The sequence below is a fragment of the Diadema setosum genome, chromosome 4, assembly GCF_964275005.1.
Source record: "Diadema setosum chromosome 4, eeDiaSeto1, whole genome shotgun sequence".
Taxonomy (NCBI): domain Eukaryota; kingdom Metazoa; phylum Echinodermata; class Echinoidea; order Diadematoida; family Diadematidae; genus Diadema; species Diadema setosum.
In genome coordinates, this window is record NC_092688.1 from 36,298,914 (window position 1) to 36,314,449 (window position 15,536).

The 15,536-nt window shown below is 40.9% G+C and overlaps 1 protein-coding gene across 1 annotated transcript; it reads left to right on the forward strand.

The window, feature by feature from the left end:
• The first annotated feature begins 359 nt into the window (after window positions 1-359).
• LOC140227828 (microprocessor complex subunit DGCR8-like) lies at window positions 360-15,147 on the forward strand. The gene is made up of 15 exons (XM_072308223.1): window positions 360-1,296; window positions 1,901-2,043; window positions 3,441-3,579; window positions 5,349-5,519; window positions 6,265-6,334; window positions 6,915-6,975; window positions 7,889-7,940; window positions 8,451-8,552; window positions 9,408-9,506; window positions 10,028-10,101; window positions 10,601-10,701; window positions 11,576-11,675; window positions 13,188-13,244; window positions 13,585-13,668; window positions 14,817-15,147. Exons 1-15 carry the CDS (start codon window positions 360-362, stop codon window positions 15,021-15,023), a joined length of 2,397 nt encoding a protein of 798 aa, XP_072164324.1. The 3' UTR covers window positions 15,024-15,147.
• The last annotated feature ends 389 nt before the right edge of the window (window positions 15,148-15,536 follow it).

The following is a 15,536-nucleotide window of genomic DNA, read 5'->3' on the forward strand; positions in this document are numbered from 1 at the left end:
TGTAGCTGGTTTAGTGTCAGTTCACTTTGTTTGTTCAGTAGTTTTCAAAGTTGGTTGCCCCAGACATGGAGACAAGAAGCATTGATGTTTACAATCATTGTATCTAGCAACAAACAGACAGACCTGCAAACAAAATGGCATTGGTGTATGAGTAGATGATTGAAGTGTCAAAATAATGTAGCCACCTTAATTCTTGACTCCTGTCAGTGCATCGTACGGATATTGTTGTCTTCTGTTTTAAATAGTCCTTGTTGTGGCCCGACATCAGAGATTTTGGAAGTATTTGAGCTTGCCTGATAACATAAAACAAATTCCTTTCTGTGCAGAGTTGAGGAAATAGAGAGTGTGAATTGTCTGCTATGGATAAACTCGATGGCTCGAGTCCCCCACCATCAAAGCGACACTGTTTCCCAGATGACATCCCGCCGAGCAGCATCCCGTTCGACAGCGACATGTGGGACTCGAGCAGCTTCCTTGTGGACGATTATCCGGACATGATGCACTCCATGGAGTCGAGCCTGGGCCAGGCGGGAGCGGACTCCGCCGGTGGTCTGCTCGGCTTCGACTTCGACCTGCATGACGACGCGGCCCACCTACACGGAATGGAGAGCGGTGGGACGTCGACGTCGTCGTTTCACGACATCGGGAGGATCGGGGGCGCGGAGGACCTCTACCTCATGGATGAGGAGGTAGAGGATGAGGGGTGTAGCCATGGCAACAGTGAGGCGGACAATGCATCCAAAGGTGACGATAACTCCCAAAGTGATGGACGAGTGGAGGACATTACCGATAGACTAGAGGAACGGGAGGAAGAGATGCGAGGCGAAGGAGGAAGAGGAGGAGGAGGAGAAGATGATGATGTTGGGGAGGAGACTGAAGATAATTCCATTGCAGAGCGAGAATCGGCAGGAGATGGAGACTGGAATCGAGAATTTAACGAGACTCTCAGCGATGCTGAAGAAGGCAGTGGTGGTGACAATGAAAGAAGAATAGTAGCAGGAGGAGGAAGAGGAGAAGGAGGGGGAGGGATGGGGGATGAGGAGGGTGCCAGGGATGGAGATGGAGAGGAGGAGGAGGAAGAGGAGGAGGGGGAGGAGTGGGATTCAGACAGCGATGGGGACCTGGATGCCATGCTGGACGAGGCGCTGCCCTCGGAATACAAGCAAGCCAAGGGTGGCGAGGAACAGCAGAAGAAAGGCAACAAGAAGGCAAGAGACGTTTGGCGGGAGGTCGTGACCCAAGGGGGCTCTCTACCTGAGGGACTGATCGGAGTCAAGGAGAAAATGGTTCTAAAGAGTAAGTATTCGTAACAAACATTTTATTTGATACATTGAGTATTAAATTACAATGTTATGCACCCATGCTTTGTGCTAATTATTACATTGTATGCTTTTCACCTTCAAGGTGCCACACATTGATGCAAAAAAAAAGGAAGAAAAAAAGAAAGAAAGGTTTTAGTTGATGAACGACACAGTGCTTTTAAAGATAGACTTCAGGTCAATCGAAATGAACATCAACTAAAAACTCAGGAACACTAAAACACCAAACAGTCACATTGCTGCTTACAATCTCATAAAGTTTTGTAAAAAAATTGTAAAGAAGATGTCGAGTGTGCCTTTAAATGCATTTGGTAAATGTGAATTCATATAACAACATATGATGAAATTATCTTTGAATGTGAATAGTACTGAAGTGGTTAAATATGTGTATTTGTATAGAAGAGGGTGTGGTATGACACATGCATTTGTGCGCCACTTATTTACAAAACAGAATAAATGATATTTCTGAAAAGTTTGTAGTAATATGTGATTAGATAAATAGTGAAGGCAAGCATCAAGCTGCTCAAAAGCGACATGCATAGTGTGTAGTTTCAACAGCGACCACTGACTGTGTTACCCAGAGCATGGCCAGGAGCCCCTAGAGGGTCTACCGGACGGCTGGGTGCGCATCAGTCACCAGTGCGGCATGCCCCTCTACCTCCACCGCCCCACCCGTGTCTGCACCTGGTCCAGGCCGTACCTCCTGGGTTCTGGAAGTGCAAGAGTGAGTGTCACAGGTGTTTTTGATGTAAAGAGCTTTGAGAGTTATGATGCAGTGAAACCAAGGACACAAAGCATGTGTTTGTACTGTTTAGCTAGAATGTGCAACTTCAATATTCCAGAAAGCCAGTTCAGAGTTAGCTCATTAGGCACACTGGTACAAATAACCTTTCTTTCTCTCAGTCGCTTAGAGCACTTCACTCGTTTTCAGAGTGACATGATGCATAAGCTTAACGTTACAATTTATGGGATTCATCAATCGAGTTCAAATGAAGAATGAACTTGTGTAGATCAGATGACCAGAATGATCCATCAATTAACACTTTGGAAAGCATCCATTGCACAGAGAGTATCGTCAATCTCTTTGCTTTCATTGTCAGGTGGATGTGCTGGCAAGCAGCATTTATAAGGATTACTGATACATGAATATCATTATATCACAGATGCTTATCCCAGTGAATTTAAAATCAACATGCCCGTTTGTACAAATGACCTTTTTCCTGCTCATGTGCAAAGTGGAACTCCGAACTGGCTTTAAAGGCATAATTTACCATTTGCAGATGAAAGAAAAACCTAGCATTAGTGCTTTAAAATAGCTCTAAAAAGTGAGCTAGGGACAGAAACAACCACTGTAAAAATTTAAATCCATATGATCAATGTTAAGTATTGTTAAATATGCAAAATGTGAACAATAGATATAATAAAAAATGTTTCCAGACTAAACCGTCTACAGTTACGGTTTATTGAGAGATACACTGATATCTCCTTATATTTTAGGCTTTATCTGTTTATTGCACTAATTGTATACGGTAGGATGTTTTGTGATAGAACAGACCTTTACATATGTGATATCTTGAACATTTTTTAAATCACTGCTCCCAAAGGTAAACAGGACCTTTGATATGATAGTCTAGTATTTTGCTCACATGTAAAGTGACACCTGACAGGGGATTGGCAAATAGTGACAGTCCTATCAAAACTTATATGGATATACATGTAGGTTGAGAAGGCGTACGAGCAAGGACTGTTCCCAAAGATAAATGGTAGGACGTATAATGCAAAATGCAACAGTTGATTGCCAACCAAAATTCAGACAAAACTTTATGGATATCAGTAGCAAGGGCTTATGAAACAAAATAGGAACCTTGTATAATCTTTAATTGACCTTGGGCATGATATGCAGAACTTCTCAGGGATTTGCCAACACCAAGTTGGTGATTAAAACTTGACTGTTATGAGCTAGGGCATATATATAAAAGAGGACTGCTCAACTAAAATTACTTTAGGATATACTCATTCTGGTAAACATGCTTAGAATCTATTACTGTGACTGTCTTTTCATAGCCTGATTGTGAGTACAAATTTTTATATAAACCTTATATTGAACTTTTTATATTGTAGAGACACCATGTCCCTGTGGCTGCCATACCTTGCCTGCACTATAGCCGAGCCCTGGAGAAGGACAAGGCGCAAGCACAGAGCAACAGTAACCAGAAAACAGATAAACCAAATAGCGAGGATGCCAAAGAAACTGCAACAGGTATGTCCTACTGTCCGAAGCTCAGAGCTAAAAACATTATTTTTTCTTGTTTCTTACTCCAATTGAATTAGATTCACTGATCTTGTCTCCAATGCATGCAATCAGCTGTTTTTTTGTTTTTTTGTTTTTTTTTTTTGGGGGGGGGGGGTCTTGTACTACCTTCATTCTCTTGATATTACCACTCTTATATCCGAAACTTCTATGTTTCTGCAAGGTATAGCCAGGGCCCTGTTTCATAAAGCTGTTCGTAAAGTTACGAACGACTTACGAGCGACTGGTGATCAGTTCTGGGGGGCGTTTCATCAACGAGTTCGTCGGAGTTTTCACCGACAAATTTGCTATCAGCCAATCAGACCAAGGATTTCATTAGCTTTTAACAGTTGTCAGTGTAAATCCTTGCGTCTGATTGGCTGATAGCAAATTTGTCGGTGAAAACCTCCGACGAACTCGTTGATGAAACGCCCCCCAGATGTGCTATACTTATCAGAATTTCCATAATTCAGCACAAGTACTGATCACCAGTCTCTTGTAAGTTGTTCGTAACTTTACGAACAGCTTTATGAAGCATCCCCCAGGTTAGTCAAGTAATCAAGTATTGGGAAGGTGCCACAAACATAATTTTCCTCATGTGCCCAATCAGGGGGGTGTTTCATCAACGTTTGTCGGCGCTGACAACTTGACTCACCATAGTAACAGTCAGTGACCAGAGCATCTCAGCCAATCAAAAACCAAGGATTTTGCTGAAATTGGTCAGCGCTGACAGTTGTCGGCGCTGACAAGCGTTGATGAAACACCCTCCAGGTAAAAGGTTTAAAAACAAGGATGGTTGTCAGGAAAGGAAAGTTATATGCCAAAACAAAACATTGAATGAAAATTAGTTTTGCATATGAAGTTATAGTGTTTTGGTCATCTGTCTACATTACTACAGGTACTTGAAATGAGCGAGAGCAGTTTGGTATAAATTACTGTATGAGCTGAAATTTTCGCGTATAGATATTTTTGCGAATTGGTCCTTTGAGGACATTTTCGCGTGTTGTTAATTTCGCGGTTGCGAGGGTTTAACTGAACTTACTTATTTGCGCGTTGTTATTTTTGCGTGTTGTTATTTTCGCGATTCAAAGGCGATTCGTGAAATTCGCGAAAATAAAACCACTGCGAAAATTTCAGCTCGTACAGTACAGTTAATCATTTTGGTATGTTGTACTTGCCAGGCAGTGGTCCATCTCACAGACATTCAGGAAATTTAGTGACAAATAACAAACCTTGTGTGGTTTGCCTCCAGTGACTAGCAGTTGTTACCAAACTCCATCCATGTGGCATGTTGTGTCATATGACTGAACGAGTTAATGAGTAGATGGATGGACGGATGTATAGGTGTTGAATCAATGAATTTTTGAATGAGTAAATGAATTAATGAATAAATGAATGGATGAATAAACAAGTGAAGGAAAGAAAGAATGAACGAATAAAAATGGTGAATGAATGAATTGCTCATGGAGCCAATGAGGGTATAAAAAAGTACACTTTGTACATAGAAAGTGGGTGCTCACTTCTCATGTGTACTATGGTAGGTACCATCTGAGCGGACATGAAAGTTACATATTACAAGCTATGTCCAGTTAAGACACCATTTGAGTTTTAGAAATAACAAGCTAACATACTCTTGTTATTTGTGACATGTCTTAACTGTGGTATATAAGCATTATAAGGATATACTTGTCCCGTTTAACATTATTTAGTCAGTATGTGCATTTTTTTTTCCTCTCCAGACAATGCTGATCCATCAAGAAAACTTCAGAATGGTGTTGTCGACAGAGAACCACAGGGTGATGTGACTCAGGTCACAGATCAAGGGTCAAAGGACAAGGGCCAGGGGTCAGAAAACAAGACTCTCCCCCAGAAGAATAGCAAGATTCATATATGTGAAGACGACTCGGTTGGTAGGTTATCTTCTTAGCTTGGGACAGAACGTGTTTCTTTGTCCTTTTTCTGTACAGTTTTATTCCATGGTGGTGCAAACCATAATGAGGAGGATTTTACCTGTGACCCTACTCTTTGGTGAAATCAATCAATACAATCTTTGAAATGATGGAGATGGGATAAGATCTTGACTTATGCCAGCAAAGAATGCATGAATTGCCAGAGACAAAGATAACAGAAATATTTTTGACAAGAGATGTTCAATCAGGTCTATGCACACCAAATGTACTTGAGAATTTGTTGACATAAAGTGAAATACAGTCTGGGGTCAATTTCTTGTGAGCTTTTACCAAATGCCACTGAAAATGCTTGGGCGTGATTGAAGTATTAAGTTTTTAAGTTTTTTTTTTCTTTCTTTTGGAGGTACTCACATATTACAAACTCTGTGTTTTGAGTGGGCCCCTTCATTAAATTTTTAACAGAAAATATGTAAAGTGTGTGTATGTGTGTTTATGCATCTTCAATGTCAATTATATCATTGTATATTCTATTCAAAAATTGGAAACAAAAATAAAGTTTGGATATGAATATGACTTTGTACTCAGATTTTAGGCCAATCTTATCAGTACAGCAGTGTGTTAGATGCAGCAATGTGCACAGGCTGCTGTTACAGACTGGTGGACCCACTGAAAATATTCACATTTGGGGCTTTTGTTTTTGATCTGACATTGATTTTTCCTTTCAATTTGTTCTGAATGATTGCAGATGGGAAGGAGCTTCATGAATATTTAGAAAGACTATTTAGATTTGAGAAGATTGCCATCAAACGATTCAAGTGAGTATGAATCTATACATATATACAGGGCTCGACACTAACGGTGACCCAGTGGCCCGGGGCCACCAAAAACGCACGTCGGGCCACCAAAATTTCAGAAATGAAGAATTTGATGGCCTGATCGGACCACCAAAAAAGGTCGGATGTTTGCCTTTGGGCCACCAAAAATAAAAGTTAGTGTGGAGCCCTGATATATATATATATATATATATATATATATATATATATCTATATATATATATATATATATATACACAGTATATTTGTCATTTTCATATACCACTGCATGATATGTACATATGTAATGATGGTATATTATGTCTTAAACTGTTAGTTAGTGAAAACATTTTGAATGCTGTTCTTCACCTTAAAGCTCTTGTCTCTGATTTCATTTTCCTCAATTTTCATTTTTTATAGTGGTGGTAATGTCCATTGTATACTGATTTTTTTAATATCTTTCCAGATGAAACAGAAAATCAGATACACAGGTGGAGATGATGATACAGTAATAACATTGCACATTTGAAAATTCTTTATTCACTGCGATAACATCCTAAACTTTTAACCTATTCTTTTACAGAACATGGGCTGCCAGAAGAAAGCATACAAGAGCATTGAAAACAAAGGATAGACCGCACTTTGTGAGTAAACTTTTTGTAGCAAAGTTTAAGTGACAATTTTACAACCGCAATGATATATATTCTGTGGAGGTGTCGTGGCTGAGTGGATAAGAGCGCTCGTCTGTGAACGACATGAGCGTGGTATGGTTCGTGGGTTCGAGCCCATGCCAAGCCCGACACGTTTGCCCTTCAGCAAGGCACTTTATCCACATTGCTGCTCTCCACCCAGGAGTATAAATGGGTACCCGGTAGGATGAGAAAGCTTATGTTGGTTGATCAGCATGTGCGCGCCTGTAAAAATGGCTGCGACTGGCTGGAATGCTCCCCAGGGAGTGGAGAATGAGCACTGTTAGTGCTGGTTGGAAATAATGTATCCAGTGACCGGGGTAATAATAGTCTGTAAAGCGCATTGAAACCCTGAAGTGTGTGAAATGCGCTATATAAAAACCAGCTATTATTATTATTATTATTATTATATTCTGGTTCTGCCGTGAGCTGTTAATGATTGATAATTGCAGCATATTATGAACCCTTCTTTATTGGTCATAATGATGATGCGTCTAGTGAAAAGAAAATAATGATGACAAAGTGATGGTCGAATATTGTTGAAACTGTGGCGATGCAGAAGATCAGAGCAGAAAAGTGAACATTACCTTGTGTTATCCAAAAAAGAAAAAAAGAAAATAGAAAAAGAAAAAGCCTCCTCATAGAAAGTCTGGTAGATGTGTATAATGTGAAATTGTCTTTATCAAAATTTGTACTTTGGTTCTATCTCGGGCTCCAGTGACATATTTTTTAGCTTGTGCTTCCACATTACATTGTAATCACTTTCCTCCATTTTTATATTTTTTATGTTCTTTGAGTGTTTTACCCCTGCTCCTTCACATTGCATTATTGTGTGATTGTCTACCATCACATGTCTCATTATTTGCAGCCCGGAGGACCAAAGGTGATTCGCTGCCAAATTCCTGGCAACAAAGGCAGGGGTGAGTATGCAATCATCACTGCGACCATATACGTGGTTAAAAGTCAAAGGTCAATGGCTAGAGTCTGATCCTTACAGGGTGTAGCTTTATCAAAATATGTAGTAAATCGTGGGAAAACTATTTTCTTTTTGTCCACACTCAGATGAGATAAGTCTTGGTTGTAATGTAGAGGTCAAAAGTCAAATGCCAAAGTCTGGCAAAGTGCAAAATGTAAGTAAAGTTACAATACAACTTGCATTAACATCAATGCCTCACCATAAGAGGCGATTGAGTACAGTGTTATGAATTCTATTTTAAGAAATGAGTAGATGAAAGTGTTTCATTTTTGGGGCAATATTTATTTGTATGTAGAGAACAAATGTTGTGATTAAGGGGTTTAAATTTCACAATTCAGTGTTACTTTTTATATAATGGGGTGTAAAGGGGACAAGCGCAATTAGGGTAGATGATAATTTGTCATGAAAACTTGGAGATATTACTTTCTACTGCTGTGCTGACATTCTTTGCCAGAGTTTGTCATCAATGCCCAGGACAAGACACCAGTGTGCATCCTCCATGAGTATTCCCAGCGCATCATGAGAACACAGCCGCACTACATCTTTGGAGAGAGCAGTAAGTTTGATGGCACAAATAATCACCATCATAATGATATTGATAAGATAATGATTGTGATTATAGATTTTATTTTGGTCAATGATATTCGATTGTGTGTGTCTTGTGCGAATTTGTGCCGTTACCATAGTTACAAGCGTGAAGTCCTGCATCATCTCAAATCTACCACGGTAGTAGGCCAAAAATTGTTCTAAAATCACTACCACAGCCAAAGGAACAAATACTGCTTATGACGTCATACGCACATTTGCACCTGGGAAAGTTTCAACTCGGTTGAGCTGCTGAGTCTGACATTTGCGAAAGTGCTCATCCTTCCAGGTTGGTTGCTTCCTGCAGTGCACATTTCGCTGAGTTGTTGATCAAAAACTCCCTTATGACTATATGTTTACAATGCAAATCATGGTGGTTACACTGGCCATTTAGAATAACTTTACAAGCAATTGTGTTGATGAAAGTTCACACTGATGGCTGAGATTTTGATGACCGTAATCACATTGTCAGGAAATCCATGAGGGTTTATTGATGAACATGATGATGGTGGTGATGATGATCATGATGATGGTGTTGGAGATGGTCGTGGTGGCCGGTGGTTGTGATGTTGATGATGAAGAAGATGATGGTGATTGTTACAGTGATGATGATGATATGATGGTGATAGCAGTGGGGATGGTGATGATAAAACTAATGATCCTTTAGGTGATTACAGTGATTACTATTGTCTTGTCACTATGGTGGTGATGATAATGGCATTCATGATCATCAAATGCACATGTATGCTGATGCTTACACAGGAAAATTATTTAATCACAATGAATCACTTACTTAATTTCCCTCTTTTTTTCCCCCACCCTCTAGATAATGCCAACGCCCCATTTGCAGCTGTGGTAGAGATCCAAGGCACAAAATATGGCCGGGGTGAAGCTAGCAGCAAGAGATTAGCCAAAGCTGAAGCAGGTAGTGTTGAAGCTGAATAAAAGTGATATAATTAGACATACCCATACACACCAAGACCTCAGAGAATGTTTTGAAGTCTCCATAATCAATTTAAGATGTTCTAATTTGATACATTGACGTAAACGCAGATGTAACCTCTTGAGTACTGTCTAAAGCACCCGGATCATCTGTAATCAGCTGTTTTGGAGGGTTTTTAGTGTTTTTCTTTCATGTTGGTTTCCATTTATGAAAGTTCTCTTCTCAGGCCATTATGCCTTTAAATGGAATGCAAACTACATTAGACTTGTCTTTTCAATTACATGTGATGGGGCAGTTTGTTCCCCGATATATCCAATGCCAAGTTGTACAGAATCAAAATTGGCACTCACAACCACAGCAAATACCGAGAAAGTGTTTCAAGTCTCTGGAATGATAAGTGTCGATTTGAACTGAATTTGTGTTTATGAGAAATATATGTCCACCGTGTGACTCTCCTTTTCTTCTCTCTCTTTCTGTCTCTTGTGTCCATGATGTCTCCACAGCCAAAGCCACACTGGACATCCTGGTACCTGAGCTGATAGCAGACAAGAAGCCGAAGGCGGAGACAGACACCGAGGTAAGATGTGAGACTTGTGGTTGTTGCAGTTCTAGGGGTGTCATTCATATTTGAATATTTGCATTCATTTCAGCCCCCTTTTCTCCATCCCAGACTGTTTCTTCTTTAGGTGTCGCACTCACCAAAACATCTTTGTTGCTGATGCTGATAATAAATAGAATGCCCCAATTTGCTCAGTTTTGATAAAATGTACAACCAATTTTATAATCATGTCTCTAAGCAACAGTACAATTTATGTGCATTTTTTTTTCCCCAACATCAAATCAAATATCCCACATAGGGCTGTAGTATGATCTACTGCCCATTTACTTGAAATGACAATTAAATCATGTAATTGTAACGGTACTGGTATGATGGTATATGCAATCATTCATATCATAGATATTATTAAATATTATGAGTACTAGTAGTGTTTGTGATTACAATAGATATATATTTTTCAGGTCACATTGTTACTTTTGTTTATATTGTATCTATTTTGTCTCCCCCCCCCCCCCAGTACTTTGATCACGTTGCCATTGACGACAGTCGCATCTACGACCTGTGTTTGAAGGCGGGTCAGCTAACACCCTGGCAAGTTCTCCAGGAATACAGGCAGAGGTACGATTTGTTCTTTTTTGTCTCAAGTTCTATAAAACAGGTGGTAGCCTATGTTACAGGATGTGAGGGGATGCTTGACTGAAACAGTTGTATTCGTTGGTGTACTGGAGGTGAAGATGAAAGTTGTTTCTGTTGATGCAAGTGTGCTTGCATAATCAATATTCTTGTGGACACACAGGAGCACAAGAGAAAAACGTTTTCTCTGTAAAATATCTCGAAGATTACATAAGTCGGAAAGAGAGCTTTAGGGAAGGAACATTCGCATTAGCTCATTATCAATCAGGAAAGGCCTTGTATTTATTCATTTTAAGAGTGGTATCTAGATTTTGGAAACCAGCCTGAAACTTTTGTTTCCATATATTTATCGATTGAGTGTAAGTATTTTGTCAGACGTACCATGACCATGTTAATACCTCTTACGCTGCATAGTTTTCGGCTATACATTTCTTGCTACGTGCTTTGCTACTGTTTACCGTTTTGTTTGCTCCCAAGACACGTTGGAATTCAAATGAATCAATCATTCTCAGCACATTCTCTCTTGTGTAGGATAGTCTTTACCACAAACCCATAGTGGACTGTTCCAGTAGATGGAGCCAGAAACATTCGCGGCATGAAACTTTCGCAAATTGGAGCCGACGGCCTATTTCACAACATGAAACTTTCAAAATTGCCTCTGACATTCTTCAGTGCATTGTGTAGACTAGTAAGCACTTTCGCGAGTCTTGACCCATCGTGAAATTTGCGAAAGTTACATTCGTGTGAAAATATCTGGTTTACAGATGTAGAAAATGGTTTTGTAGACAGCAAACTACAGATGATTTTTCCTACGTAAAACTTCCACGTTAACCCTGGTGTCCTCTTTGCTCTCAAACAGGAGTCACGGCATGGCTGATACCGATATCAACCTCGACATCCAAGTCAAAAACCATCAACGCAGCGAGTACACACTCACCCTTGGACCCCACTGTGTGAAGGTTAGTCCATCCCATAGGGAAGGATAGTCTGTCTGATACACAGATACTGCAGAATGCCTGGGGACATTAAAGCTGAAATACACCTGTGAAATAAAAACTGAACTGAACTGAACTGAACTGAAATATTAAGGGATTAGTTACACTGTTGTAGCGTTATGTAATAGTGGCAGTTATCTTGTATGTTGCGGAATTTGTACCATAACCTCCTCCACCCCTCCACCCACCATCACTCCCTCCTACCACCGCCGTCACCACCCCTCCTCCTACCACCAGTACCACCGCCCCTCATATCACCACCACCACCACTACCACTCCTTCTACCACTGCCAACCCCTCCACCCCTCTTACCACTGCCACCAACATCTCCCTACCACCATCAACCACCACCTCTCCTACCACCACCACCCTCCTACCATTGCCACTACCACCCCCAACAATGCCCCTCCTACCACCATCAACCGTCACCTCTCCCACCACCAGCACCACTGCCCCTCCTATCACCACCAACGCCCCTTCTATTACCACCACCACCACAACCACTACCACTCTTTTGAACCCCACCACCACCACCACCCCTTTTACCATTGCTACCACCCTCCTAACTCCCTCGACCACCACCTCTCCTACCACCAGCTCCACTGCCCCTCCTATCATCACCACCACCACCCCCCCTCCTACCACTGCCAACACCACCCTCAACTACCACCCCTCCTACCACCACCAAAACCACTACCACCTTTCTAGCCTTCTTTGTTCCATTATGCTCAAAAGTACTGTGGTCCTCTTCAAGGAAGGACTCGTGCTAAGTTTATGGTAGGAATATTATGATATGATATGAAAAATTACAGAAAAGTATTATAATACTAGAAAAGCACTCTGAGAGTGCAGACCTCCGCCAAGCAGCTACTTTCTACCGATGATCTTGCAAAGAGATTTTTCTCCTCTCCACCACTGGGGAAGTTCAAAGCTCTTTGGGCTCTTCCATAGAGATCGGTGATTTCCACCGATAGGTATACATGCTAAAAAAAAATCGCCCGATTTCCCAATATAGAAGCCTTTGTTACGTCATAAACCCTCAGCTGCACGGCGCACCTTGCCCTAGCAGAAACTAGAGCACGCACTTTAGTGCGCGCATGCAAACCTCAAATATGCGCAGCCTAAACTCCCAAGTTCATTGACCCTACCTGCCAAAATATAAAAAATCCTTCATAAATTCCCCCAAATTTATCAGATCACTACCAAAAGTTAATCGTTTGTTACTTGTGTCATTCTCAACCTTTCCTGCAAGTTTCATCCCAATCCGTTAACTACTTTTTGAGTTATTTTGCACATGGACAAACTAACTAACTAACGAACAAACCAACGATAACGAAAACATAACCTCCCACCTTGGCGGAGGTAATAATGTTGATTTATTAGTACATATCATTCAGTATAATATGTTGTATATTACCAAAGAACATGCTCTTTACATGCTCTGATTTTTAATCCTTTTGCTGTGTTTTTCTTTAGGGAATGTGCAAGAACAAGAATGGTGGCAAGCAACAAGGTGCCCAGAAACTACTCAAGGTGAGGAGACAATGATGCTATTGAGCTGTACAGAATGTTACTGTGTATACGCCATATATTTCGTGAGGGTTTCATTATTTCTAACGTTGCGAGTTGGATGCTTTTCTCAAACTCTACAACACACGAAAATATTAAGTCTGATCCAGACATAAATGTGACATTCACGTTACATTTCTCCATTTAGGCCTACTGTATTTCACAATTGTGACTTTGACCACTCACGAAATTGTCAAGAAATCCTGATTCACGAAAAATGTGACCGGCTAAATAAAGTGGTGTATTCAGTATGAAAGTTATCTTGAGTCTTATTTGTTCGCATTGGTTTCTATACATGCTGCAGGAGCTCCATCCAGAGCTTAACAGCTGGGGGGCCATCATCAAGATGTACGGCAAAGGATCAACGGAGCTGAACAGAGCCAAAAGGGTGAGAGTTCCTCCTTGCCATTAAATTGTGCATTGATTCTGCTTGGAGAAAGATTGCAATCGGATGAAGGAGGAGGAAGGGTTGTCATAGCAACGTCCGTCTTTTACAGGCATCTTTGAAGTGGTGGGATGGCTGTAGATCCATGTCAGAATAAAGATAGCAAGTTCAGTATATAGTTTGTTTAAAACGTACGCATTTTTTTGGGGGGGGGAGGGATGGAAAAGGGAAGGGGCTTGCAAAGTTCTTTGGACTGTATTGCCCTGAATTATTTGATTTGACAAAGTAGAAGGGGAGAGGGAAAACCCAATTACTTGTTTGAATATTCAACATCAAGAAATGACATGGAACAGTAGAAAGAAAACAGCAAACAAAAGATGCAGAAAAAAAGAATCTGTGTCACACAAATCAATATTCTAATACCTTGAGTCGAACCTCGGAGATAGATACTTTTAATATGTTTAAGTGTAACCTGCATTGAGGCTCTCTCAAGGCATTTGAAATAATATATGCCGCAATCTGTATACAGTGCACTCCCGTTACAACGAACACGGTTATAACGAAATTTCGTTATAACGAAGTAAAACTTCTGGTCCCAAAATTATCGCCATTAATGTCTATGGTACAAAATTTGCTTATAACGAACACGGTTATAGCGAAATTTTCGTTACAACGAAGTCTTTTCCGAGCCCCATGGACAAGGAAAAACAAAAGAAATGTGCTCCGTTATAACGAAATGCGGATCGCTTTCGAAATTCGTAGCGGAACAAGTATGGGCGAACGCTTTACATCACGGTGTGTTCGCTCCGTGTGTCACGCACAGTTTCCGTCAATTTTATGCTCTCTTTAATGTAATATCCAAACGAAATTTAAAACGTACAGTGTACCATTCCGTTTCACATATCTTCACAGTGTAAGATGAGTATTCAACAAACAGAATATGATATATGCGTGGTTTCCTTGTTTTTGTTATATATTGTATTTGTTCGGTTATAACGAAATTTCGTTATAACGAAAGAAAACTGCCGGTCCCGAGCATTTCGTTATAACGGGAGTGCACTGTATCAGCCATTTCCTCAACCCCCTTTGTCTAATTTGTGTCTCCGAATCTCTTTACCCTGAAAAAAAAACAAAAACAAAAACAAAAACAGAAAGCGGAGCAGAGCGTGATAGAGCTGCAGGACGGGAAGCGACACTCGCGGCCGAACCGCAAGATCCTGAACAAGCTGCGGACGGAGATGCTGGCGATGTACGGCGAGGAGGGCTGGCTGCAGGAGGAGTTCACCCGGCAGAAGGCGGAGCCCGGCAACGCCGACGAGGCGGAGGCGGAGGACGCCGCGGAGACCGAGCCATCGTAGGACTGCATCCCTTTTTGCCTTCAAGTGGTATCACACGGATAGGGATCGGTGGGTGTGGCTGGTTTGTGCTGCGTGAGGTGGATTAACCTCATCACACGATGGATGTGCTCGATTCCTTCTTCCTTTTTTTTTTTTTTTGTGGACACGACATTGTTCGAGAGTCAGTGTCTTGGCGACGTTGGTGCTGAAGCTTCATCGGACAGAAACACAAGTTTCATCGAGGATGATGCCAAAAAGTCGTGGGAAATTTCAAAAAGAAAGATGAATGGCTTATTGTAGTGATGACTTTGAGACCAAGGTTGGCTGTTCTGCCAACTGATGGAAATTTGTCGTCATTGTGTCAGAGGAGACTAACATTTTGTCCAAATGATGCTTAGCTTCAGAAAAATGTTAGCTATGCTGAAAAATGACAAATTGTTATGATACCCAAGGAGAATTAAAGTGTGTGATATCTTCAAGGAGAAAACGAAATGGTTTCTTTTCTTCTAATCTGCTGAATGGTACAAATGGATG

Excerpts from the sequence above, each read along its gene's own strand:
- LOC140227828 (XM_072308223.1), top strand. The coding sequence starts at position 360 with ATGGATAAACTCGATGGCTCGAGTCCCCCACCATCAAAGCGACACTGT. Across the intron at positions 7,941-8,450 it reads TCCTGGCAACAAAGGCAGGG|AGTTTGTCATCAATGCCCAG; the intron begins GTGAGTATGCAA and ends ATTCTTTGCCAG. Across the intron at positions 13,245-13,584 it reads GTGCCCAGAAACTACTCAAG|GAGCTCCATCCAGAGCTTAA; the intron begins GTGAGGAGACAA and ends TACATGCTGCAG.